Source organism: Labrus mixtus, chromosome 13 (genome assembly GCF_963584025.1).
Source record: "Labrus mixtus chromosome 13, fLabMix1.1, whole genome shotgun sequence".
NCBI lineage: Eukaryota > Metazoa > Chordata > Actinopteri > Labriformes > Labridae > Labrus > Labrus mixtus.
In genome coordinates this window covers 4,497,822-4,524,747 of record NC_083624.1, presented here as the reverse complement: position 1 = coordinate 4,524,747, position 26,926 = coordinate 4,497,822, and the positions used below count along the sequence as shown (strand labels likewise).

Sequence of the window (26,926 nt, the reverse complement as noted above, 5' to 3'; positions counted from 1 at the left end):
TGAACTGAGTGGACTAGAGCGAGAGTGAAGAAACTGAGAAGAAAAAGAAGAAGGGTGTAAGGGGAAAGGAAGTCAGCACAGCGGAGGGGAAATATTAAATGAATGTAGAAAAGACAAGGAGGCGATTCTAGAAAGCTCACATCGCCTTTCGGTGCCCTCATATTCAGCCATTTTCCTTCTTTGTGTGTGTTTGTGTGTGTTTCCGTTGACAGGACAGGCAGAGCCGGTCGTCACAATGATGGATTCTCTGAGCTGCATACTCAGCTTACTCAGTTTCACCCCCCCCCCTCTCCCAACACACACAAGCTTACACAAACACAACTCTTTTTTTTTTAATACGCCCAGAGAACCTTTAAGAAGTCGACTGCAATGACTAAGAAAGAAAAGAGGCTGGCTGTCTCTGCCTTATAATCACAATAAACCACTGTCATTGTGATGGCAAACACGTCTCTTACATAACCAGACAGCAGCTGAAGCTTTAACTCGACGACACGGCGGCGGCTCAGCTGTCACCGCCACCTGTCCAGACGCTGCCCACTGCTACCATCTCTCCTCCGTTTTTTTTTTTCGAAACACTTTTCATAAAATTTTATTGGTTCGGGTTAGAAGTAGAGCTGTGCCGCACAGAGCTCCCGCCAGACCCGACGCTCCGCAACAGAACAAAGTGCCCGTTCAGCCGGTGTTTATGTACGGCCGTTTGTTCTCCGGAGTGAGGATTCCTGTGATTAACGGAGGTGACAGGCACAGACCCCGCTGCTCTAACTCACTGCCCATTACCCCTGTATCTGTCTGTGTGTGTGTGTGCGTGTGAGTGTGTGTGTGTGTGCAATAGCAATAAAAAAGAAGTGTGGTGAAGTGTCGTATCAGCAGCCAGTCCTTACTTAGAATCCTGTGTTAATCAAGGCTAAAAGAGGTGCAAAAAAGGCAAGAAATTCTCATAAAACAAAGATTATTTTTTTTGTAAAAACAATCCCAACTCACAAATTGAGAACCTGCACAACATAATCATATTAAACCAAATTAAAAGCTGAGCTGTAATTGGATGAAAATCCTCTCCTCATAAAGGGGGACAGTGACGAAACATGGAGGCGTCTGCTTTGAGGGCGGTTTTATTGAACGGCTGCAACAGGCCAATAAGTACACAGCATGGTGCTCGACTCCCAAGTATTACAACGTTGTCACCGCCGTGTTATTCTTGGTATAGGTGTGTGAATATACTTCTTAGTACTTGCCAAGTTTAACCGGTGAGTTACTAGCCTTGGCGCTGGGTGTATATTTAAATGCTAGTAAATATCCTTCCCCTTGTTTCTAAGAACTTTAGAAAAGGATGCACCGTGGGCTGAGTTGGCAGAATTGAAGCAATAAAAGACAGGAGGAAATGCTTTCACACGTATAAAACAGTCCCTGCATTGAAATCAAAGCAGTGCAATGAGAGAGAGTAACCATAAAGTCACTGCTAAAGGCATCAGAAAGCAGGTAACTAGATACGTTAGTTACAGTAAGCTATGATGATGAAGTTTTTATAAAAACTGGACTGGATGAGAACTGGCAGTCTTTCTCTTTTTTTTTTGTTGACCAACATTTTATTTATTTTGACAGCCTTTACAGGTGTATATCATCCAATAAATTAATTAGGTAGTAATTCATACATCCATTTCATTGTCATAATTACAATGCAAAAATTAAAAAAAATTAAAAAAAAGAGGATGACAACAACACCCTGCAAACCTGAAGTTTTCAGTATTTGAGTTTTGTTAAAGGTCCCATATTCTGCTTTTTCTGGTTTTATATGCTCTTTAGTGTGTTTTCCAAGTGTCCTGTGCATGTTTAGGCACATCTTTGTTCAAAAATTCAAAGTCCACGGAAACGCGGCTTCTCCTACGTCCTCCTGTTAGCTGTAGCATTAGCTGCATGTAACGCTCGGTTCTAGCCCCCCTCGATAAAAATGTGTCAGTGCTGCGTCATTGTCAGTGTGAGATCACTGCTCTAAGCCCATTGGCTCGTTGTGGCAAGCCCAGCAGCTCATGTTGAAATTTCCGAGAAGCGTGCTGAGCAACTGAACAATAACGACAGAGCGGATCGGCAGACTTGGCCCACGTGGGGTCTAACAGTGTGGGCTCAACAGAGTGCAGCTGACGGACTCAGAGCGTAGAGGGAGCAAGGAGGAGCAGTACATGAAAACAGACACTTTTTTCGAACTTTAGCTATTGTGAACGTACAAAAGTAGGTACATAGATTAAATATACGAACCCCAAAAAGGGCAGAATATGACCTCTTTAAAATTCTGCCCGGAGCCATCATTCAAAAGCATAGAACTGGCAGTCTTTCTAATGAAAAGAAACGTAGTGACAATTACTTAACATCACTTGTTTACCTCTGTAACACTAACCAATAAAATTACATAAAGAGCCAGACACCCAGGTAAGAAATGTTCACCACAGTAAGTGACATAAGGGCCCTAGTTCCCTCCAGTGAACTCTGGGTCTACCCCGGGGTCTGAACCACCAGAGGGAGGCGTCCAGGAGGCATCCTAATCAAATGCCCAGACCACCTCAACTGGCTCCTTTCGATGTAAAAGGAGTAGCGGCTCTACTCCTCATTTAATTTATTTTTATAATCACCTTTTTAATATCATTCTTCAACGTATCTAATTTTTTTAAACACATACTTTTATTTCTCTTCTCTTCCACAAATGAAAAATCATTCACATAAAAACACACGCGCTAAGAGAGATCCCCCCCCCCCCTCACCATTTCCCTGCTGGCCTGCACTCACACTGCTCCAGGACTAACCGGGCCTGAGCACGGTTACCTCTTGCACATAACATCGTCAATAAGGAAAAAAGGACAGATTTAAAAATACTTTTTTACCTACTGCAATTGCATTTTATAACGACTCCCCTTTAAGTAAGGACAGAAGACATTTAAACTTTTAAACTTTAGTCTGAGTTTATCTATCATACTATGCACTGGCAGAGCTAGTATTTTGTACTGTTATCTATGAGTAACAGCTACTTATGCACATGGACCATCCATACCACTTTTTTATCCTGGCTATGTATTGTGGGCTCATGTTTTTTGTATGGGTGGGATATGTATGTATATATGTGTTGTGTTGTGTGTTTGTATGCTGGCTGCTGGAACACCTACATTTTCCTGCTGGGATGAATAAAGTATATCTTATCTTATCTTTATCTTATCTTATATAACATAGTCAAACTGGACTTTAGGGGTTAAGCTTGCTTAGGGAAGGTACAGATTGCCTGGTGTGAGGGCAGCCTTATTTCCTTGTTTGTTTCCTTTTATTTACTGTCGGTTTGTTCTCTAGCCGAAAGCAAACAACACAGCATTGTTTTGAAATGTGCTCTTTGTTTTGCTGGCTTGCTGACCTCTTGTTAAAAGTGTGCACAGGACTAATTTAAAAAAAAACTGGGATCTGTCTTACCAAAGTACGTTAGCCACCAGGCCTGGAAGTCACAAAGCGATCCCTCTGGATGTGACTCACCCTAACAGGAGAAGAAGAGCAGAAAAGGGAGACATTTTCACAACTATAGCCAAAAAAAAAAAAAAAATTCCACTAAGTGCGAGTTTAATGACACAGATGAGAGTAACTCACCATGACATATGCTGTGCTGTCGAAGAAGGCTGCTACAGTCAGGCTGAGAATCATTTTCTGTGCAGAGGAGAGGAGAGGACAAAATGAAAAGGGATTCCCAAACAAAATGTCCCTAGTAAAAAAAAAAGTCCCTGTGTGTTAATATTCACTTAGAGAGAAGGGGAAATTATGCATCAAAGGATCACTGATGTGTCTGACAGCTTCGCATAAGACATCCCCGGTGACAAGTCTGTGCAAATATCACAGCAAAGAAGCGGGCTTAATTCCCCTTATACAAACTGAAGCCGTTATGTTTTATATGAAACAAATCAATAGCCTGTGTTCTACAGAATTTAAAGAAGGTAGTTTGGATGAATGCCAGCTTTAAGCCTTTAGGTAGTTACAAACTGAGCTTCTGCTAGGAACACAAAAACACAGCCCTTTACCAATTTGTGCTCAGCAACTACAATGCCTTATAGAGCACTATAGACTATTGACTCATGGTAACCTCTCTTAAGGAGCGGAGGTCAAGAGAGGAGTTATGTTGTATGAGAGGGGCACAGAAGAAGTAACGAGGAGGAGGAAGATGAGCCGGTTGAGGTGAGACGCGACCTGGTCCAGAGGTAATAAGATACCAACAGAGCGCCGTTTACTTCAGATTAGAAGGCGATAACTTGGAGCGCTGCTAAACCTGACAGACACGCTGGACCGGCTTCAAAAACACAACACAGGCTGCACTCAAACACTGATGTGCTTTAGATATTTTAAGAATTTCCGTTTTCAAAAAAAAAACATTGGATCATAGTCGGCGTATAGTCAGACTTGTATCCTAGCGAAAAAACATCTTCTTTTGGAGAGGGGGGGAAATAGCACAAGGCGCCAGTCATTATCACAAAACGACTTGAGTCAATTAACTCCACAACTGACTAATCTGTACATTTTAATTGGGTTCAATTACAGCAAGATTTGCCGTGGCTAATTGAACATATTTCCTGTGGCAATGAACCAAACTGAAATGGGAAAAAAAAGGGGGAAAAAAGGAGTCAAAAACATGCTTAACATTGTAATGCAAATGTACCTGAGCCAGAGAGTGATACCGGCGAAGCAGCCAGATCACAAATAGCATGAAAAGGCTGTAGAGAGAGAGAGAGAGAGAGAGAGAGAACTGTGAGACATTTTATTTTTCCTGCTAAATGGGGAGAAATTTTGTTATCGGGCTTCACCATTCAAATTGAAAACCTTGAATCCAAGTTCAAACTTTTCTCTCTCAAGGGCACACTCGGATTCTGTCGCTTTTTTCTTTTTGCATTATTCTCATGAAAACGTCTGAACAGTGTTTAGAGAAGCTTCATAATGTAAACCATAAGAGATGCACTGACTGTGAAAATCAGTCCTGATACTTTTAACACTTTAGCCGATGGCAGATTCCAACGTGTCTTTCAACCCTTCTTTGGGATTCTTTGTGTCTCTTTTTTTATTAAATAAGCAAAACAGTTGATGTATTAAAAATAGTTGATTGTAGTCCCTCCCTTTGAAATGTCGCTGGGACATGTCTTGTAAACTTTGTGTTGCTGATCTTTTTTAAGCAAAGGTGTAAGACTCCCACACGTTCACCCCGCCACCCATCGTACTGCGCGTTCTGCCCGCTCGCCTCATAGAGCTGGAGTCTGACGTCACTTTCCTGCGCCGCCCACTTTGCCATTTCATTTTCGAGTTGGTTTGAATTATGATCACTTTTTAGCACGGCAAGTTTGAAAACTAAAAAGCCAAAGACCTTTTCGTTTTCATTTGAATGATGTCATACAATATGCATCCACAGAGAGTAAAAGTATAATGCAAACTGGATGACTGAATATTCATTTTAAATACAGGTCAAATAATGCACCTATAATCTGAAAATTAAAACGCGTTTCTGTTACTGCATTTTCATTTTAAAATTAGCTTTTTCATTTGAATTATGATACAGATTTAGCAGGGAATTTTTTTAAAATGATAAAGCAAATGTCATTTTCTTCCTCATTTTAATTTAGTCAAAGAATGTGCATTTTTGAAGTTGAAAACTAAAATTCAAATTAGATAAATTAATCATCATTTTATTTTTGAGTCAAATAATACACCCATATTCTGAAAATTAAAAAGCATTTCTGTTAATGCATTTGAATTTTCAAATTAGCTTTATCATTTGAATTCTGATCACTAATCGCTTCCATATATATGCTGCTGTTAAGTTTTCATCTATCAGTGAACAGATTGTGTATTTATAAAACTCTGCTTTGACTGGTTCCTGCTTGTCTATGAAAATCCCATACTGTGATGAAGAAACTTTGAGATGTATCAACTAGTTTAAATGAGTAAATTACATAATAAATCAAGATGCGCTTTCTCTGCCAACCTCCGGTAGACGTGGAACACATGCAGCGGCGGTGTAGTGCTTTGGGTGCGGCCTGGTGCACAATGGCAGAGCCAGGGAGGCATGTGATTGGTCGTAGTTTTTACAGGATTAGAGCAGTTAGAGATGATTTTTTTTGTGTGTTTTAAAGCACCTGATTTATGGATTGCTGTCAGGGCGTAAAGTCTGTTTTTAAAGGTATAATGTGCAACATTTTAAATATTAATATAGCGGATATCAAATCCTAACTAAATAAATCGGTCCGTAATGCCTTTCTAAAAAAAAGAGCGAATTCAAACGCCCTCTGGGGTTGTTGTTTTCAGACGGTGCAGCATTTTCTTCAACGTGTTTCTGTTTCGCTCAGAGGCTCAAACGTGTTGCATTCACGTGTACCCCTCCCTGTTCCCCCTGTTAGCCCTGCTGTCACGTGGGGGAAGAGAGAGGGCCAGACCTACTTAGGGTCGCTGTTAGTAGAGGCGTAATTAAGAGTTTAATTCAAGGAGAACCAACAGACTTTCCAAATCAAAGATAAGATCTTTTTTGTTTTTTTTGGTATTAAAACACTTCAAAGAAATAAGAACTGAAACAACGCTGAGCTACATATCTGAATGGAGATCAGCCATAGAAACGAAACGAACGTCTGAACACTGAGGGAGGGGTCGGGGGGGAGGAGGGGAAGCGGTGCAGCAAAGGGACGGCGTTGTTTTTTCGTTTGAGAGACAGGTGCTAAAGTGTTAAAACTATATGACATCTACTCTGAAGTCGCACATTAAACCTTTCAGCGATATAACAGAGGGTGTATGATGGATGACTAGCCCTACCTTTAAATGTTTGTCATGCAGAATGTGAGGCCGTAAAATAACACAACAAATGGAGCCTGAAAGTTAACACAAAATGACATCAACATATCATACACGGGGCCTTAACAATAAAAAGATTCTTAATATAAGCTTTACATTGATATAAGTTATACGGAGTTACTTTATAAAGGGCGGGTTATTCTGCAAAGCTGAAAGGCGTCCCATGGACTTTTCATGTAAACAAACAAAAGTTATCTGTGTATGTTCTCAGTGGAAAAACAAAAGTTATGTTGACCTTGCGCTTGACTTGCTGCCGTGTATTGTTTGCAGCGAGCAAACAAGTCAAGTTTCTGTCCTGAAAAACATTTCCAAGTAACTACAACAGATCAGCAGTGTAAACAAACAACAACACCAACCAGGACCAAAACAACAATTCACCTGGAAACTTTAGAAACCTCTCTATCACACATTGCAGCAGCAGCAACAACGTCCTTTTTACAGATACTTTGACACCCGGCAACACATTCTTATAAGTTATGCAAGAAGCTGCATGCAGAGGAAAGATAGCACTTAGTCAATTCTACATTTGTATCATCATCATCATCATCATCATCATCATCATCATCGCTGTGGCTGTGAACAGTTCAACCATGTGGTGTGAATGAAATCAACAGGTCAAAGTTTCAGGATATTTACCATCCTACTAAGGAGAAGGTTCCTGTCGCTCGCTTTACGGATAAAATCAGCACCTGTGAATGAGAATTTCTTTATTAGTATAAGGCTTACATTAACAAATAGAGTATTTCACATTATGCATTACTTAATCTGTGTTTGTTTTGGAGTGGAGTGATGCATTGCGCAAACTTGTCGTGCAGTAAAAACACCGGACTGCAATCATTTTAAACATGAGCTTGGAAATAACAGGATGGACGTGACAGCTGTTTGTTAGAGCGTGTACTTCTGTGTGTTTGTGTAAACGTGTGTGAGCATGAGCACAAGTGAAGCAAAGCATTAATAAAAAAAAAAAAGAGATCTGCAAAAATTGTTTTGCAAAGTTCAGGTTCAAAAGACGTCTTCAGTGTGCATGAATGTCCCCACCGGGCACATTTCAACCCGTTTACAGAGCGATGAAACCCCCTGACAGCTGAGTGAAGTGCAATGAAGAGAGGCTGACGTGCTAACAGGGCTAAAACCTGACATGCTACATACTTTGTGCAGAGCAACATCTGAGCAGGAGCTGAAGTGACAGCTGCTCAGAGAAGACAAGTATGAACGGAAGAGAACCAAGGAATGTAAAAAATGAGAAAGGTGTGAGTCAGTACTGTGTAAGCTTGAAGAGGCCGGGAGTCGGCTCACATACAGACTATGAGCTGTGTTACACCATCACTGTGGCATCTGCCACACAGTGTCATGATCATACACCTCATTCCTTGAAGCGTTCAAAACAAAGGACTGCATTCAATCAGTCTGATACACACCTCTGAGAAAACACACCGTTGGCCAACATAAAGAACAAGGTCGTCTATTTCAGATGAAGCCAGATTAAGTCATCTGGTTTACAGTTTAACATTACTGTTGTTGTTGTTGTTGAAGCAGTAGTGTAAGATTTTGTGATATCCCGGAACTGAACGTACTGAAAAGATTTGATTTACTCAGTGAGACACACTCTGACATTTCTTCTCTCCGGTTTATTGACCGTTTCATTTTAAAGTTGAATGATGACCTCCGACGTGAAACTGCAGGAGTGTCTAATGGGCTATCATCACAAATTGTTCCATAAATAGTTGATGAGTGATCTTGCTTTCTGAAAAGTTAATTGCACTACATTTTGGAACGCATTTTTCTACTCGTGATTTGCAAAGCCACACACACACACACACACACACACCCCGCTACGGTGTTTATAACTGACGACCCTCAGATTTCCTACCAACTGAAAGGATGATCGATAAACTCGGGAGTAAGGCCGACATTATGACGTTTAAAAAGATCGGACTGTCTAATTTGAATGAGTGCAGTAAAAGAGCTCAACTAACAATTCTTACAATTATTTCTTCATTATCTGGTCCATAAAAGGAGAAGCAAAGCCTCACAGATAACAAGCTGGACATTTTTGCTTGAAACATCAATTCAATAAAACATGTATTACCATATTTCATCTTGAAGTGATAGAATTGATTTAGCTCTTTCCAAAAAGCCCCGTACATTTAGACTTGCTCTATCTCTGCAAAAACTTCTACGATTAAAATCCCAAAAATGTAAACCAGGTTAAGTTAACAACCAATCTATATATACACCCATGAGGTATTCATCCTGGTCAGTCCACATTTCTGAAAATGATATGTTTTTCCTTTTTGGAGCACAGGAGCTTTTGTGTCATTACTCAAATCAGTGAAAGTTTTTAAAGTTGATCAAGAAAGACGACCTGAAATGTAGCAGCACACAGGATCTACATGCCACTTTTCTACTTGTTTGCTTCTATTCTAATTTCTAAATTCTAAAGTCTGAGCTCAAAGTGGCATTGCTGTCTTGGTAAATGTAGGCCATCTTTTAACTGGGTCATTTGGACAGTAAGCAGGATGATCGATTACTTGCAATATGAGCGATCGGTTGTCAGTGAATGAGAGAATTGGGCTTAAAGCAAGACGGCATTACTGCAGCATTCTTGCTCTGATTTTAATTAAGACAAAAAGGCCAAAGCCTACGAGGCCTACTCACAGCAACATGTTTACAGTCTTAACCGCATGCTCGGATGTCATTTTTGATAAATTGACAAGCCACAGCTGATCCAACTGATATCCTAACTAGGTTGTTTTACATATACAGTAACCTTTGGACAGATTTAGCATCATCATCTGCACAATCATCACAGTGTGCGTTCAAAAACAAACTATCTGTGAGAACATCTGTGGACCTAATAATGTGCATTTATTGTGTTTGACACTCAGCGAGAGAGGTGTTGATTAAACCCCTTGTTAGTTTTCAGTATGAGGATGGTGTTGATTTAATTTACTGAGCTAAATTGTCGTGCAAAGTAACTCAAAATGAGTGCATACAAACGTCATCGGAACGTGCTGCAGGGAGCTAACGTCGCAAACTGACAAATGAAGGCGCACTGAGAGTTCAGCAGGTGAAACACCGGGCAGCATGCGGCATTGTTTGAAAGTTTTCAGAGGTCTGAGGCTTGACAAAAAGGGGCTTCAGTGAGGAAGAAATTAAAGTTAGGGAAATCTAAATCCCATACGCGGACCTGAGCCTCTTCTATGGTAAAGGAGGGGGAAATATATTTTTATACTCAAACTCAGCAACTGTCTCATAAGATATACTGTCAAAATACTACATGACAACTTTAATCTTCATTTTTTCTACAAATTAAAACTTTACTAATAAAGAGCAGCCTCTGTTTGGTGTTTTATTATTGTATTACAGGATCTATATTGTTGATGCAAACATATAGACAAATTCTCAGAGGTTGTATAAGACAGGGAAAAGTAACTTGTATACTCCTGGACATGCGTTGACCGTCCCACCCTCACCACACACACACTTATGGCATGTGCAATATTTAGATTTCATACTGTGCAATATTTATTTATATTTCTGCAATATTTTACATTTCAATCTGTGCAATATTTATTTTATATTTCTGCAATATTTTACATTTCATACTGTGCAATATTTATTTATATTTCTGAAATATTTTACATTTCGATCTGTGCAATATTTATTTTATATTTGTGCAATATTTTACATTTCATACTGTGCAATATTTATTTATATTTCTGCAATATTTTACATTTCGATCTGTGCAATATTTATTTTATATTTCTGCAATATTTTACATTTCATACTGTGCAATATTTATTTATATTTCTGAAATATTTTACATTTCGATCTGTGCAATATTTATTTTATATTTCTGCATATATTTATATCTATTTATATTCTGTTATGCTACTACCTGTAAATAACTCCTACCATACATTGCCCATCTTACCTGAATGAGAGTTCCTTTTTTTATTTTATTTTATTGTTTTGTTGTTTTTAGTTCTGGATGCTTAAAGTGCTTTAAGGTGAAGCCAAATCATTTAATTTAATTGTACAATTATATAATGACAATAAAGACATTATATTCTATTCTATTCCTGGAAAGTTAAATCTGTAACAATGCAATTATATAGTTGCATAATAAGCACTGATTTTATTATTATTTTATTAGTAATATCGATGTAAAATATATATATACTCACATTATCCAGTCTTTAACACATTCAAATAACGTCTGAATTTGCTTCTTTTTTTTTTAATCGTGTCTGCATAAGGAAACTCTAAGTGATTAATGTTATTCACAACTAAATATATTAATATTTACAAACTCGTGAAAAGACGTGAACGCAGCAGACACAGTTGTTAGCTTAGCATAGCAGCTAGTTAGTTATTAAACAGCGTTTAAAGTTGCGTTAGCTACTTACACATCGATAGTCTTCTGAATGTGTGTTAAACAATACGCAACGTGAATCGTTACTCATTGACTTAGACTCCTGATTATCCATTTTTGGATTCAATTTTGCTCCAATGTTGTTGTTTTTTTTTGTTTCTGCCTGCAGTCTTTCTTCACTTCCTGTTTCTACGGGTAGTACAGAGGGACAAAAAAGTAGCGCGCCGCCAAACTTCGACTGTCGTCAAACATTTGGTCAGAGAGAGTTATAGTCTCCTTAATCGAGAAATAATAGATACAAAATAGTTAAAACAACTGCTTACTTGTCGTGTGATTTGTTGTATTTCAACATAGCAGGCATTTTTTGTGACACTTTTGTTATATTTGATGACATTCCATCTTTTACTACTTTGCTCTTTTTGTCAATTTCTTAAAGGGGGAGGGGGGGATGTTGAACATTTACCGGTAATTATAATCAGTTGTATTTAACTAGTTAAAGGCCGTATTGTATTGTATTTATCCGTGCACACACAAAACTGTGATTACATTTTAGGCTTTCAAACATTTAGGCTTTACATAAAAGTAGCTTAATTAAGTTGGATCAAGTCAGCTCCATGTTCAGCAGCTACAATAATAATAATAAATATATATACAATAGTTAATCTTATTGTCAGTGTTTCGAGACAGAATTTGTGTGCTGGTCAAAAAAAAGTGCTGGTCAAAATAATTAGGCTGTTCCTGTGCTTACAACACACTGAGTTTCATCATTTGACAAACAGAAGGCCTCATAGTAGCCTGAGGGAGTAGATGTTGTCATTGTGGCCCACACCAACAGTACATAAATACATGAGGTAGTAAAAGCACGTTAGTGATAGCCTTTGGCATTCACCCTATGTGGTTAAAGATAAGATTATCCCAGAGGATGTTTTCAGAACCCAAAAAAAACATTTGAAATGCAGCCGATCAATCAATCAATCAATTTTTATTTGTATAGCGTCGACTCATAACAAGTGTTATCTCGAGACACTTTACAAAAAGATCTTACTCTTTGTCTGTTAACATTACAAAAGAGCAGGTAAAAAGACCTTACTTTTTGCTGTATTACAAAGATATGTCACCTTTGTCCGTGTTTTGACAGAGGTCGCTGTAAACATTTCCCGTAAACTATCTGAATCAGAGAAGAGAAAGAATATTTTAAAAATTCTCTTGAAATTTTTTTTTTTTAGAAGTAGTTGTCTATTTGTAAAGGCGATTCAAACAAGGTGAGTCAGGGAGTCTATGCTTTTCTTTTTTTTTTTAATATTTATTTTTGGCTGTTTTTGTGCCTTTAATAGAGAGACAGGACAGTGGATAGAGTCAGAGAGAGAGAGAGAGAGAGAGTGGGGAATGACATGCGGGAAGGGAGACACAGGCTGGATTCAAGCCTGGGCCGCCCGCTTGGAAGACTACAGCCTCCATGCATGGAGTGCGCGCACTAACCACTGCGCTACCAGCGCCCCAGTCTATATGCTTTTCTATTTGTCTTTACAGATGCAGGAAGTTTAACATATTTTTGAGAAGTTTGAGGACATTTTCAATACTTTATTGCCAGAAAATTGTTAAAATTGTTCCTAAAATGTTCCCTGTTAGATCCAGTAAAATAAACTTGAAGAAATCTTACAGAAAAGAAAATTTAATACAAGTTATAACTCAAATATTTGTGTATTTTAGGCCCCACCAACAACACATTCAAATGCTTTTGTCCACTATGGCGTGTTCTGACTTTTTGCTGCTTTGCTATTGTGGGAATGAAAGTGGAAAGTGGGTGTGTTGCATCCGTTTGACCTGTTGTGACACTGTGAAACGCTGGCTGCACCCATCTCTTTCTGTGGCACTTTGAGGGTGCTGTCACTGTCAGTTACTCAAACAACAATGAGGGAAATCTGTTTTCTGGTGAGGGATTACATCAAACGAAACCTACATGCAAATGTGCATACAAACAAACAAACAAACATAAACCCTCTTAAAACGTGTAATTTTTTACAGTGGACATAAAAAAAAAAGAAAGTTTAATTGATTCTGTTGCATACTTTAAAGTGTAAACTCTTACTTTGTGTAACTGATAACGAAACAGAATACATCCAAATAGGTTGTTTTTTTTTATTCTATGACGCACCAACTTCGATATAATGTTGTAAATGGTTTGTGAAAAATAGAAACAAAAAATTGACTTTTTTAAAAAACAGCCTTTTCATCATAACTAACACTCCCCGTTCGTCAGGCTCTCCAGTTTAAAGTTCAGATGGTTGAAGGTGTTGTCAACGAAGGCTTAACTGACAGTGAACATTCCTGCAGGGACATTTGTATACACCCTCTTTTATGACACAATTATCATAGCTGGTTGCTTAGAGAAGCTATATGCAAAGGATGGTGTTTCTAACGACTGTTTCACTTTATGAGGTGTCAGAAACTCTCCTGTTCTTTAAGTTCAAACACAATCTAACAAAAGCAAGATTGATTCTTGGAACCAAAAATATGATATTTAGTGTAAGCTATTCTATAACATCTTCACTAAAAGCAAAAAAAAAAAGGATCAGTTGAGATGAATGCTGCTGTGTTCATGAATAGAAACTATTGCAACAATAAGTCCAACTTTCAAATACCTTTTTTTTTTTTAAGCAGAAAGGACAGAAATGAATTTTCTCCCGGGTAGAGATGAAGACAAATGTCTTTTAGTCCTGCTGACGTAATATTGTATTATTCTAACACATTTCTGAATTGCTGCCCACACCTTAGTGGTGTTCAGGGATTGAGGTTACACACATTTTACATCCGAATCTAATTATCAAGTCCTGATGATGAAAAATATTCCATAATAATTAATTTCCAACAGAACGGTGAGGGATGTCTCACATGTGAGAATAAGCAAACAGACTCTTTGTAGCCTATCTTAGCTAAGATATTAAGAGTTTGTTTGTTTTTAGATTTATTTGATAGGACCGTGGATAGAGTAGCAAATTGGAGAGAGAGTGGGGAAGAGATGCAGGAAAGGAACTACAGGTCAGACTTGAATTTTTGGGCGTGACCTACAGTTACAGGTCTAGGACATTCTGCGCCCATAAGAGGGTGTGTAACTCAAAGTATGTATTCCCTGTACACTACCCTTTCACCGTGTAGAATAGAAATGAGCAGAAACATATGAACTAGACTTGTTTGGTGATCTGAAGAGGTCAAAATCATGCAGTTTTGCACTTCCGCTACTCTATAGCTAATTCTTTTTCATAACTGCATCCACTGAAAGAGTAAAACATAACAAGTGAAGTCAGGTTGTACAAAAGTTTATTTTGAAAAAAATACCAGTATAAAAATGTTGCAGAAAGGTGCATACAAAAGCAATAGTTTGATCGACAGATGGACATCGCCATATTACCATGAGAATAGCAAATAAATGATAAAAACAGCAACAAAAGCATCTTTATCTCATTATCCTCTATGCAGATGATTTCTGGTTCATTGACCATGTAGGACATTAGGAGATCACCGGCGACTACACTAAGCGTCTGCCTCCTTCCATTGCCAGCACATTTAAAAAAAAAAAAAACATATACACATTACATTACAGAAGCAGGACAAATCACACAAGGACTCATAGATCTGAACACACTGACATCAACAGCAGCACGGACAGGAAGCTGAATCTTCTGTCAGTATTCCCTCTCGGAGGGTCGGTTCAGACGAGTGGTCCCCGCGGTTCATGCAGTCCTCTTCTTCTTCTCTTAACTTTGAAATAACATCCGGCTCTCAGACGTACAGAATGAGGTAAGGTAATAAATTACATTAAATAAAGGTATAAATATGTATCATATGTGTCTCATAGGAGCAGAATACACGACATGTACACCACTTTGGAGTGCAAAAATGTAAGTTTGGTGTTAGTACATGACAGCTTTCTGAAGGATCAACACATCTACAGTCAATACCACAGAGCAGACCAACACCATGTAGGCCAAAAAGAGAGAAAGGAGCTGCCTTATTTCTCTACCATTCAAATGTATGTCCTTGTATTTCATCAGTAGTGACAGCAGCAGCAAAATGAGGCCGTTTTAGAGGAAACTTTTCAGCCAGAGTAATTAAAGATGTATTGGCCCCCCATCCTCAGATTCCAATCTCCTCCTTGTAGCGCTTGGTGACGGAGTTCGCCTGCAGCGTGAGCTTGGACAGCACCCCTTGCAGCCCTGTCAGGTGGAACTGGAACTGCTTCTCCAGATCCTCGTCCTCCTCGTCTTCCTCCTCGGATGACATCGAGGACGATGAAGATGCTGATGAGAACGATGACGATGATGATGAGTAGGTGGAGGCGTTGGAGTTCATGCGGGTGATCGCCCGCCTCTCGTCCGCCGCAGCGCACCTGACCCCCCACTCGATGTCCCGGCGGATGGATTTGAGCAGCTGGTAGTAGCTGTACATGTCGCCCTCTTCCTCTTCGGTTTTCAGGTGACTCAAATCACGGTCCTCCAGCGGGACGTCCCGCAGCATGCTGGGCAGCATGATGGTCTGGTCCATGTTGTTCACGGCGCCGATGAAGCGGTTCATGGCGTTGAAGAGGGAGTTTTTCTGGGTGGGGGATTCTGTCAGCTGCATCATCATTTTGGCGATTTGTTTGTGTGTGTCTCTCTCTCTCTCGAATCGAAATGAAAGCGAAGATCCGAGTCTTGTTTTGCGTCTCCTCTGCGAGTGCCCTGCTTTATTTCCGGGCTGATCGGATTAAGGAAGCAGCTGCTTGTCAGTAATGCTGCAGCGGGGATTGGCTGTCCTGGGAATCAGGCGAGTTGATGGAGTTCCCCTTTCCGAGGAGAGTGTGTGTGTGCGGTTCTTGAAGTTTCTGGTTTGTGGGAAGTCTGTGGTTCGCTTATATACAGATGTAAGGCGGTGCCAGAACCTGTTTATCAAGTTCTTCGACTACTCCTGTAACCCGACTCAAATGCCCTGAAATAGCACACGGGAGGGGGGGGGAGAAGTGATGTGAGCAATTTTCCCAAAGAGGAGTGGCTTCATTTTGACAGTTAGTATTGGCCTGTGTCCAACTTGAAAGCCAGATAACTTTAAAACACATTTTCACTTTACCGCGCGTAATTACGCACAGCTTCTGCAAGTTCACTCATGACTCGCTTATTCAAAACTTCACTAACCAAACTGACACGGTTGTCCTTTATACTTTGATTTCTCTTCCGGTGAAAGACTCGCAGGTATTACATCACTCCACATCTCACATTCTCTTCCGATGAGCCAGCCGCAGACACAAGCAGGGTGAGGCCTGCCTGACCGAGCAGGCTCGCTGTCATGAATATTCATTGCCACAGCTCATCAGCCCACCGCGCCGGCTCCCAGTGGAGCCAATCAAAGGCCTCTTATGGTTCTTCTAAGGCGGGACAAGCCGGTGTTGGACCAGTGGGGTGCACAGTTGACTCGCTCGTATACAGAAAGTAGAAGCAACATGTGGTGGAGAGCACCAAGCGTTTGACAGAGTTTTGATTTAGTCTACAGACTGAGAGTGAAGAGATTAAAGAAGTCTGAGTAACTGCAAATATATTTTCCTGGTGTAAATGTCAGCTCGTTTTGGTCTGTTGTATTTTCTTTGGTTGGAATTGTATGCTGCTGTTTTGGATCAGTCCTGACAAGAAAAAGCATAATTTTTGTAAAAGGGTATTTTCCTCCTTTAAACACCTCAGGACCCTTGACTTATGAGAGGTGCCTGACCCATAGGTTGGGAACCACTTGACTAATCCCCTTTCACCTGAACAGCAGCTTTAAATGTATCAGGGACTATTTTTTCCTGCAAGTGTCTCTGGAAACTTTTGATAAATCAAGTTGTATATGATTACTGTGCAGGACGAAATGTGAAAAATACTTTACAGTATATATTTCATTTAACCTTTATTTTTTTACCAGGGTTATTCCCCTTTAGATGCAAAATATAGATTTTGAAGATGCATCTAAATGGGAATAATGGATGTTTAAAGGAGTCCACTTTGAAGCAAATGTATGCTTTTTGTAAAACACAAGATTGTATAGATTTTTTTAAATCTGTTTGGCAGCACTTCCAAGTATCTCAAAATCAATCAGACCATCCATCCATACATGAACCATTATCCAATATATAATGCTAGCAAAAATATCATACACTATCAAAACCTGTTATGAGTCCACAGCACCCGAAATAGAAGTCCTAAGCATGCAGTGTCTGGTCATTTCTTGCATTTAATTACCCAAAAACTCCTGCATACTTTCTTAATTGCACAAATACATTGACAGCATCTTGGTTCCAATCTGTAATTTAGACAGGGCTCTCTCTCTCTCTCTCTCTCTCTCTCTCTAATCTTGTGGCAGCTTTTGGTTAAAACATCACTGTAGAATCAAATTTTTTTAATGCATTGATACTATTAAATTCCTTCCATCATTAAAATAACAGAGATTGAAAAGTATCAAAGTATCCCTAGCTGACAATTCACTTAGCAGACGCTTTTATCCAAAGCGACGTACATCAGAGAGTAAGTACAACACAAGCAAGGATCTAGAAAAAAGGGAACAATGTCAGTAAGAGCAAACGATCAGCTTTGAGTCTGATTGGACACACAGGTGCTGACAGGAAGTGACCAGAGGCAAAGCACAACATTGAGGGCAGTTCTTGAGAGCTCTAATCAGTATAGAAACCATCTTATAAGTCGTCGTTATCAAACAAAAAACCATCGTCACAACCATCATCATCATCAATAATATGGAGACCATCATCATTAAGTTAGTAGGTATTCATGAAAGAGCTGGGTCTTTAGCTTTTTTTTAACAGTGAACAGACAGCTTCCATCCATTTCTCGAGATCACCCCAGCTTCCCTTTCTACGAATAAGCTTACAGTTCAGGACACGTTGGGGTTTTCTTTCACTCCCAGTATGTATGAAATCTTCACCACTTCAGTGAGTCAAACTGCTTTCCCAAATTAAAAGTCAACATGTTTGTCTATTTGGTGTACTGTAGGATTACGCGTGTGTCTGTCCTGTTTCGCTTCTCCTGGGGTTTGTCCTAATTGAATCCTTGTTTAATCTATAAGTGGAGGGAGATTCTTCCTCAACAGTACAGAAGGTGTTGTTTGATTTTACAGCTTGCAAAGCTCTTTGGGCCAATTTTGGTATATTGCCTTGATAAGAAAATTGATTTTTGCTTCAGAGTTATTTAGCATATGTCTCTTTGTACAATCTGCCTCTGAAATGTACAAGTCAAACAGCTGCCGAACGGTGGAATAAAATGTAGGAAATTACTTCTGAAATGTGGCAGAGGTGAAGAATAAAGGCAGAAGAATACAAGTTAAACACTCAAGTACAAATACCTCAAGACTGCAATTTAGTAGTTGAGGAATTGCACATCCCACTCATTGGTTACCCGTAAAAATGTTCTTCTTACACCGTCTATTAATTTGAGATCCATTAATATATAAACCTATAAAAGAGTAACGTAAACAAATACCGAAGATGTTTCAGCCACATGGTGTATCAAAACACGATACAGTGATACATTTGTAATGAAAATGACGAAAGTTCACTGTTAAAGGGTTATTTTTCTCAGAGTCGCATTTCCCAGATTACACTTTAAACCAATCTGTTGCACCAGCCAGGTGTCCAGCGGTGACGGTGGTCAGCTCATACCCACTTCCACTTCTTCGAGCTATGACTGCTGGTAAACAGGGGGACTCCCGCACACACACACACCCCCTTTTCTATAAAAATAGCCCCGCATTAGAACTTAATACAGTACAGTATGTGCACGGTTGAAATCTGAGCTTCGGTAAACATTCCTGGTAAGACTGACACAAACATGTTGTGCACGGTGTTGCAAAAAAAAAAAAAAAAAAGAAAGAAGGAAAAACCACCTGTCTGTGTTTAATCAAAACATGTCTGGATGATTCACACCTCATGAAAATTAAACTGACCCCCCTCCCTTACAGAAAGGGGATTGGCACATTATTGGAGAGATATTCAGGAGGAAGGGAGTGGCATAGGTTGGCACATAAAGGAGGGCCTAGTGATACTCCTTGTCCTCCTCCTTGTGTAAAGGGACATAGATACAGTATCCATGCATGGGCACAATCTGTTCTTACGGTTGGTGAATGGATCGCTGTGACAAAACAGTTGCTCAGCAAGAATGGAGGGAATGCATACATGAGCAACAAAACCTGCTCGTTGAGTTTCTCTCTGTCTCACTCCTGTCCTACTTCCGTCTCCCCTTGGTTTCAATTGAGGAATCAAGTTCAGTTGTTTTCATTGTAACACACAATCTATAGACTAAAACTAAATAAAATTGACCCAAACACAATTTATATATTTATATTATTTACATTTTGGCATTTTGGCTGTCAGTCTACTTTTTGGTATAAGTGTCCATACCTCTGGCCTTACAGGAGCTATGGGTTAGAAAATGCTAAGTCACAACCCGGACATACGGATCTGTCTATTGGAATCAGTGGCTTATAAAAGGGATTCACAAGATACGTGACCTATATGTAGATGGAAGGTTTATGTCTTTCTCTGAACTTCTGCAGAAATACGATTTGGAGTATAAAGGAAACTTTTAGGAAATACTTACCAATCAGAGACGGTATCACTAAGGGCAAATTCACTCAGAATAAGAATCCTGTGATTGAATTTTTGGAGTTACCCTCTATGGCACACAGAAAGATATATGTAAAAAATTTGAGAATGATTTGGCAGAAAGACTTAGAATGTGAATTAAGCGAGGAGGACTGGTCAAAAATCCTATCAAATACGGGGGAGGTATACAAAGGAGGGTTAGGGGGAAATTTACTCAATATAAAATAATACATAGGTTTTATTTTACTCCTTCTCAATAGGATGGGCATACTGGCCAATAATTTATGTTGGAAGTGTCAGATAGAACCAGGAACATTTTTATATATGCACTTTGGGAATGCAAACTTGTAAACCCATTTTGGGACAAAGTCATGGAACACATAGGTAAGGGGTTGGGTATGACAACACCTAAATCACCAAGGATTTGCCTGCTAGGGGATCAAACTGAATTGACCAAAGTATCGAAATATGACCATGTTGTGCTAAACGTTGGGGTCGTAACGGCCGCACGATTGATCCTTAGATTATGGAAAAGTACAAGCCAATGCAGCATTAATGAACACTGTGATATTCATTTGATATCCAAGTTTGCCTAAAGAAAAAAAACATGCTTCAACGCAAATGTTTGTAATAAAAAAAAAAAAAAGAACATCCAACTTCTTAGACTAAGTGTCTTTTCTAGGCCGCATTCCAACCCTTATTTTCTTCTTGTTTAACATAGTAGCAACCTGTCAATCACCAGGTGCCTATATGCCTTATAGACATAGATTCAAACATTCTTTAAGTTCCAACCAAGTGTTGGCTATCAGAAACCTCGAGCCTCCACATCAGCTTCACTTTAAGACCCCCAGAGGCTTTGTATCATTCTTTAACACAGTGTGCGCTATACACTTACACAACCAGAAAAAATATGAACGTAAATCACAGAGTCCGCCTCCTGTCGACTGAAAACACGGTCGGCCTGTCGAGCTTGATGCAACAGAGACAGGTCTGCTCTCTGTAGGGTGTGAGCACAACCGTCTAAAAGCCTGTTACCAGGTCAGCCTGTTTTTTTTTTGTTTTTTTTTCATCTGTTCCTGCAATGCAATCAAAATTATTGCAGATTCATTGGCAAAATATGCTTACAGATTCCAAAGTTGTGCACCCACTATGCAGGTAGAAGAGCCCTGTCCGTGTTAAATCATTGCATATTACATAATAATATTATTTAAATTTAAAAAATCACACATAAGCAGCATGTTTGCTCACTTCATTTGTCTGTCTACTCGCCGTTATATTTAATATTTTCTACTGATAATATGTCTACACCCCTGCACTTTAACTTATGCATCACTGATTGCACAGCTCTGGACTGTTCCCCATGTCAATACTGCCCATTTACAACTCTGTTTCTGCACATTTACATCTATCTCCAGCAAAGTATGTTGTATTTAATCTTTTCTTATTTAAGACTAGTAAATCCTGGTTGTATATATTCCTGCTGCTGTAACGCCACAATTTCCCAGTTTGGGATCAATAAAGTAATTCTATTCTATTCTATTCTATTCTATTCTATTCTATTCTATTCTATTTACATGCAGCTGAAGTTGAGGATATTCTTTATTACAGTGTTTGGGAATTTATTATTGAACAATTATACTATGTTTTCAAATGTGGAAATCTTAAAGTAACTGATCACTACGAAACCTGTTAAATAAATTAGAAGAAGTTAAAGGCACAATATTTCACTTATTAAAGTAAAGCACAAGCACAGTAGAAGTTCTTCATAATTGTACTCAATAACAGTGTCTGAATGTAAAGCAGTGGAAGAAGGACTCAGTTTCTTCTGAACTGAAACTCAGTGAAAAAAATGTTGCACGACAGGTCAATGTACATTTTTGCAATAAAGTCAAAGTATCTAAGTTATGTTGCAGAAAATCAAAGTGAAGTATTAAAAGTACTTTAAATACTGCAGAGTGTTGCACGGCAGGGTAACGCTGTCATATAAGGGATTGTTAATGAATGATTTTCTGATATTTGTAAGCAGCCTTGTTATGTTGCACTTGATAAAAACTAAATGTTCTCTTATTTAAATTGGTATATTGTTTGATTACTTCAGACAAATCATGATGCACCTGCACTCTTTATCTGCAGTTTGGAGAAATACATGTGGCAAGAAATGTACTAGTCTACTCTGGTGTAAAAGTAAAAAGAGCATAAAGCTAAAGAAAAAAATACCCGTAGTTGTATTTAAGCACAGTTAAGTCAATGTAATTATGTGATTTCCACTAAAGCCTGGCCTCTGCCCTGCTCTTCCCACATCCTCTCAATCCTTAAGTCTTTTTTCGGAAGCAACACAAACACGATCCAGTAAGGCTAAAAGAAAGCAGGTCAGCAGTGCAAATGTTCCCCGCGACTGAGAGGAGATCAGATAGGAAGAGGAGCTGGGTTTTTTTTTTTTTTTGTCTCCTCAACAGGGATGTCAATCAAAGCCCCACCTCACCAACTCCCTCTATTCTCCTGCGAGAGGCCTTTTCCACCTGTCAGAGGACTCGCCGCGCCTGAATGCAGCGATGAAACCCGGGATCAGCTCTGGGAAAGAGTTTCTTGATTGTGTGTCATGTCAGGAGCTGAGCATCCAGCGATTACGGCGGGTGTCATCATCATCCCACAAGGCTTCAAGGAGAGAGAGTTAGAGACGAGGAGGTGGTAGGGAGGGAGAGAAGGAGAGAGGGAGAGAGGGAGAGAGAGAGAGAGAGAGAGGGAGGGAGGGGTGCAGTGCTTCCGCTGAACTACGGGAGCAGGCAGCTTGAGTGGGAACTCTAGTACTTGTCATCACAACTGCATGTTACTGAAAAGTGTGAGGCAGGGGTGTCTGAGTTCAGCAGGGAAGCTGGAGGCGATGCAGCAACAGCAATTAAAACAACAGCAGCAGCAACAACAACAACAACAACTTAGATCACAAACAGACAGGAGGAGGAGGGGGGGGGGCAGGTCTGCTTCTACATCATCTTATATTTTAGGAAATGAGTAACTGAAAGACGGAGACAGATCCTGCACTTAAAGTAGCCCGGTGGTTATATGCAGGCATTCAATGTACAGAGGCTAAAGTCCTCCAAAGCGGGCGGTCCAGGTTCGACTCCAACCTGTGGCTTCTTTCCTGCATGTCATTCCCCACTCTCTCTCTCTCCCTGATTTTTTTTTTTTTTTTTTAAGATTTCTTTTTGGACTTTTTGTGCCTTTTATGTAGAGATAGGACAGTGGATAGAATCAGAAATCAGGGATTTGAACCTGGGTCGCCCGCTTTGGAGGAGCTAAGCCTCCATACATGGGGTGCACACACACTAACCACTGCGCCACCAGCGCCCCACTCCAAGATTTACAACTATCCTGTCTCTCCAATAAAGACACAAAAAGCCCAGAAATAAAACGTTAAAAAAAAAAAAAAAAAAAAAAAGTATTAACGGCCTGCAGGGAGAGACTCCACTCACTAATGACTTAATGGTCAAATTTTCTAGTTTCAAGTCTACTTAAAGTCAGTGTGATGTTCATATTTAAAGTGATGGTCCTTGTTAGAGTTATATAGATGATAAAGCGGGTTGTGCTTATGAACATTACAACTAGATTCCTGTTATTGAAAGTTTGAAGCCTTCACAACCTGTCAGCCATGTCGATGAGTATTTCACCTGCATGTTGTCCAAATATGATGATCATTTTGACTATTTAGGAGTAGATGTGTAATGTTGTACTTAAGAAAAAGAGATGTTCTGGGTATGCGTTTGTGTCTGAAGGAAAACGGCTTTAGTGCTCCCAAGTTTTTTAAAAATTAAATTCATAAAAAGATAATATTCTAATAATTCCCCTTGTAGATTGAATAAGAGTTTTTTTATCTTTTCACCTTGTCATTCAAATACACATGACTTTTTTTTACTCAGCAACATGAGCTGCTTAATGTTGTTATATGAAGCGGTAATCTTGACTTTAAAGAATATGTTCGTCTGATGAACGTCAACAAAGACTGTTGTTTACAGTCTATGAGCTGCACTCTGTAAAAATCACCTCTGGACTTTCCCTTTAAACAAACTCAAGATGTAATAAAATTAAGCCAACTCCTGGTTGCTTGTGTTTGTCTTTCAACAAACACGCGTGACCAAACCAAACCTTCAATTGAACTGTCTGTGGCCAGGTTGCATTGTGGGAAAGGTAGGTATACAATATGAGAAATACTATGTGTGCTGAGTTTTTGCTGATTCAGTCTTTTTCTTTTTAAACTGTCCATTGTGAGTCAGTCAGTTTTGTTGTATAGTGCTATATGCTGAATTTGCATAAAGTAAAGTTACACTTCAATTTCCATGTTTAAAATGAAGTAAACTGTTTTATTATCAGTAAACTTATCACATTGCACCTTTGGCATTTTATAAACACTTCATTTTTGAAGGTGTTTGGGTTTATCTGAAGACATTTTAGGCTACATCTCTTCTCAGTTTCTATGGTTTCAAACAGACCATCAAGTTGGTCAAATGAATTATAGCCTATAGAGGATAAATAACAAATCCAAATATGATAAACAAACAACAACAACATAGATTTACATTAGTCTATCCACACACACTTTTTTAAATCAGGCTTTTGGTCTCTGTTTGGATGGACTGTTTCATGTTACTTTAAACCAGTTAACACGATAGGATATCTTTAACAAACGTCTTATAAGATTTTAAAGTAGACTACATCCGATAGACTAAACGCTTTTTAAACGCAGTCTTAAAACTCATTTATTCAGTCTGGCTTTTATATAGTGCTTTATATAAATTAAAATCTTAACATTATTGTATTGTCTTTTTTATCTGACTACAATTTTAAATATTCTTCTTCTATGTATTAATTTTAATATCTTGTTGCTTTTATGTGTCATATTTTATTTTTTCATTTTTATACATATTTTTTAATTCTTATTGGTGTGCATTAGTCTCTCAATGATTTTATAAACTACTTTTTTTGTCAATAACTTTTCTGCACTCTTGTAAAGCACTTTGAACTGCAATTTAATTTGTCTGAAAGGTGCCGTATAAATAAAGTTTGATTGATTGATTGATAGACTACCCAACAGTTTGTCAACTGTTTCAGTTATGAGGAGATTTTAGGACACACGTTTGAATTTTAGTCACTCGTTTTCAAAGTGCAAAGAAACTCTATGTGACAGAAACTCTTTGAATTTTCATTAAAAAAAAAAAAAAAAAAAAAAAGAATTGATGGATTTCAAGCAGTCCTCTTAAAAAGTGAGACCACCTTCACTTGAACGTGTCCGTGCAGTGTGTCCGCTTCTCTCTCTCTCTCTCTCTGTGTGTGTGTGTGTGTGTGTGTGTGTGTGTGTGTGTGTGTGTGTGTGTGTGTCTGTGTGAGTAATAGCGCTTCCCGGTGGATGCCTCCCTCTCGCCTATATCCCATTAAGTGTGTTCGGGAGCCAGGGGGGGGGGGAAGAGGGGGGAGAGGGGGAGGCAGCCAGGGGCACGCACGCTCCATTAACGGACCCACTGCTGCGCCGCTCCGCCGGTAATTTGCGTAACGAGGACGGAGCGAGCCCGAGTTACTGCCAGAACCTCTCTTTCCGCCTCTCTTTCCGCCCTTGTTTCCGATGCTGTGTGTATTTGTGTGTATCTCTGTGTGTCTGTGTGTGTGTGTGTGTGTGTGCGTGCGTGCGTGCGTGTGTGTGTGTGTGTGTGTGTGTGTGTGTGTGTGTGTGTGTGTGTGTGTGTGTGGGTGTGTGTGTGTGCGTGTGTGTGTGTGCGGTGATTTATAAAACCACACACGCGGCGGAGTCACCTCTTTTTTTTTCTTTTTCTCCAGCGTTCCGTTTTCCGGTGATACTCAAGCGCCCCCATGTGGACGTGAACGGAACTCAGTGATGTCATAGCGACACCATCCTGAAGAAGTTAATTAAAAAAAATCAATTAGTGTTAAATACAATTTATTTTCTCACTTTTTCCTCACAAAACACAAAACTTACTGATCGACTATAAAAAGTTCTTTGTTAAAATGACATTGACGATTTGTACATCTATCTCCAGCAAAGTATGTTGTATTTAATCTTTTCTTAATTCAGACTAGTAATGCTTTGTTAAATCCTGGTTGTATATATTCCCATTCTCAGATTTGATATTTTTAGTCTTTATTTACTTTGTATTTAATATTATATTGTGTTTAAATTTGCTAATATTGTGTTTTTTGCTCATATTGTGTGTTTGGACAACCTGCTGCTGTAACGCCAGAATTTCCCAGTTTGGGATCAATAAAGTAATTCTATTCTATTCTAAAACAGTAACAGGTTTTATGTGTTCTTAAACTCAAAAACAAAAGCCTTTTAGCCAGAAATGTGGTTGAATTCTTTTGCTCCTATTTCAGCATTAAGGCTACAGAGACCCCTCTTATATTCTTCCACCTGTTATTATTTAAACCAACAGTTGTGGACCTTATTTGTAAACTTTGAATTCAGTCTTTAATAGACCAGCATTCTTTTGTTTTAATGTGTCAGATGAGTTAGAGCAGTGGTTCTCAACTGGTGGGTCGGGACCTTAACTGTTTTCAAGGGGTCGAGAATACGACAGTGTACCTGGTAGGTCAGTTTTTAAACATGAGATGAGATTCAACTTTATTGTCATTACACATATACAAGTATAGAGTAACGAAATGAGGTTTGGCATCTCACCAGAAGTGCAATAAGCAGAAAGTGCAAGAATCTGTGCTATGTACAAGTAATTACATAATTTACAGATGAATGTGAATATAAACACAAAAAATGTGAATTCTTGGGTATATATGGATGGCTGGATTAATGGGATGCATGTTTGTTTTGTTCCATTTTCTTTTTCTTTCAACATTGTTCTGTCACATGTTTGTATCTTCTGAGGTCCAAACGTCACAAACGTCTTAATTAAATAATCTGATTGGTTGAATAATATCAGACATTTGGGTCGTGATTTTTCCAAGAAGGAGTTGGCGGTGGAACCATCGAGTTAGAGGAGGTCTTCTTAAGCGCTGGAAGGATTTTTATCGTTAAGTGTTTAGACTCATTTTAGGACACAAAGTCCTTCCAAGTCAAATTGAAATAGTCT

General features: G+C 39.1%; 3 protein-coding genes across 3 annotated transcripts in view; all 3 read right to left on the bottom strand.

The window, feature by feature from the left end:
* The window catches only part of si:dkey-100n23.5, a 56,882-nt gene extending 45,470 nt beyond the window's left edge, over positions 1-11,412 (bottom strand). The window contains exons 1-5 of the mRNA XM_061053253.1: positions 11,256-11,412; positions 7,480-7,532; positions 4,673-4,727; positions 3,616-3,672; positions 3,445-3,505 (exon numbers count right to left, since the gene is read on the bottom strand). Coding sequence (XP_060909236.1) covers positions 3,445-3,505; positions 3,616-3,672; positions 4,673-4,727; positions 7,480-7,532; positions 11,256-11,336 — 307 coding nt within the window. The 5' untranslated portion in view covers positions 11,337-11,412. The remainder of the gene's footprint in view (positions 1-3,444; positions 3,506-3,615; positions 3,673-4,672; positions 4,728-7,479; positions 7,533-11,255) is intronic.
* The window catches only part of kbtbd7 (kelch repeat and BTB (POZ) domain containing 7), a 100,550-nt gene that overhangs the window by 32,795 nt on the left and 40,829 nt on the right, over positions 1-26,926 (bottom strand). The gene's annotated exons all lie outside the window — the stretch shown is intronic.
* LOC132986690 (mid1-interacting protein 1-B-like) lies at positions 14,523-16,131 on the bottom strand. The gene has a single exon (XM_061053251.1). The coding sequence runs from the start codon at positions 15,845-15,847 to the stop codon at positions 15,356-15,358; it is 492 nt and encodes a 163-aa protein (XP_060909234.1). The 5' UTR covers positions 15,848-16,131; the 3' UTR covers positions 14,523-15,355.

Coding starts and splice junctions, on each gene's coding strand:
- LOC132986690 (XM_061053251.1), bottom strand. CDS start 15,847: ATGATGATGCAGCTGACAGAATCCCCCACCCAGAAAAACTCCCTCTTC.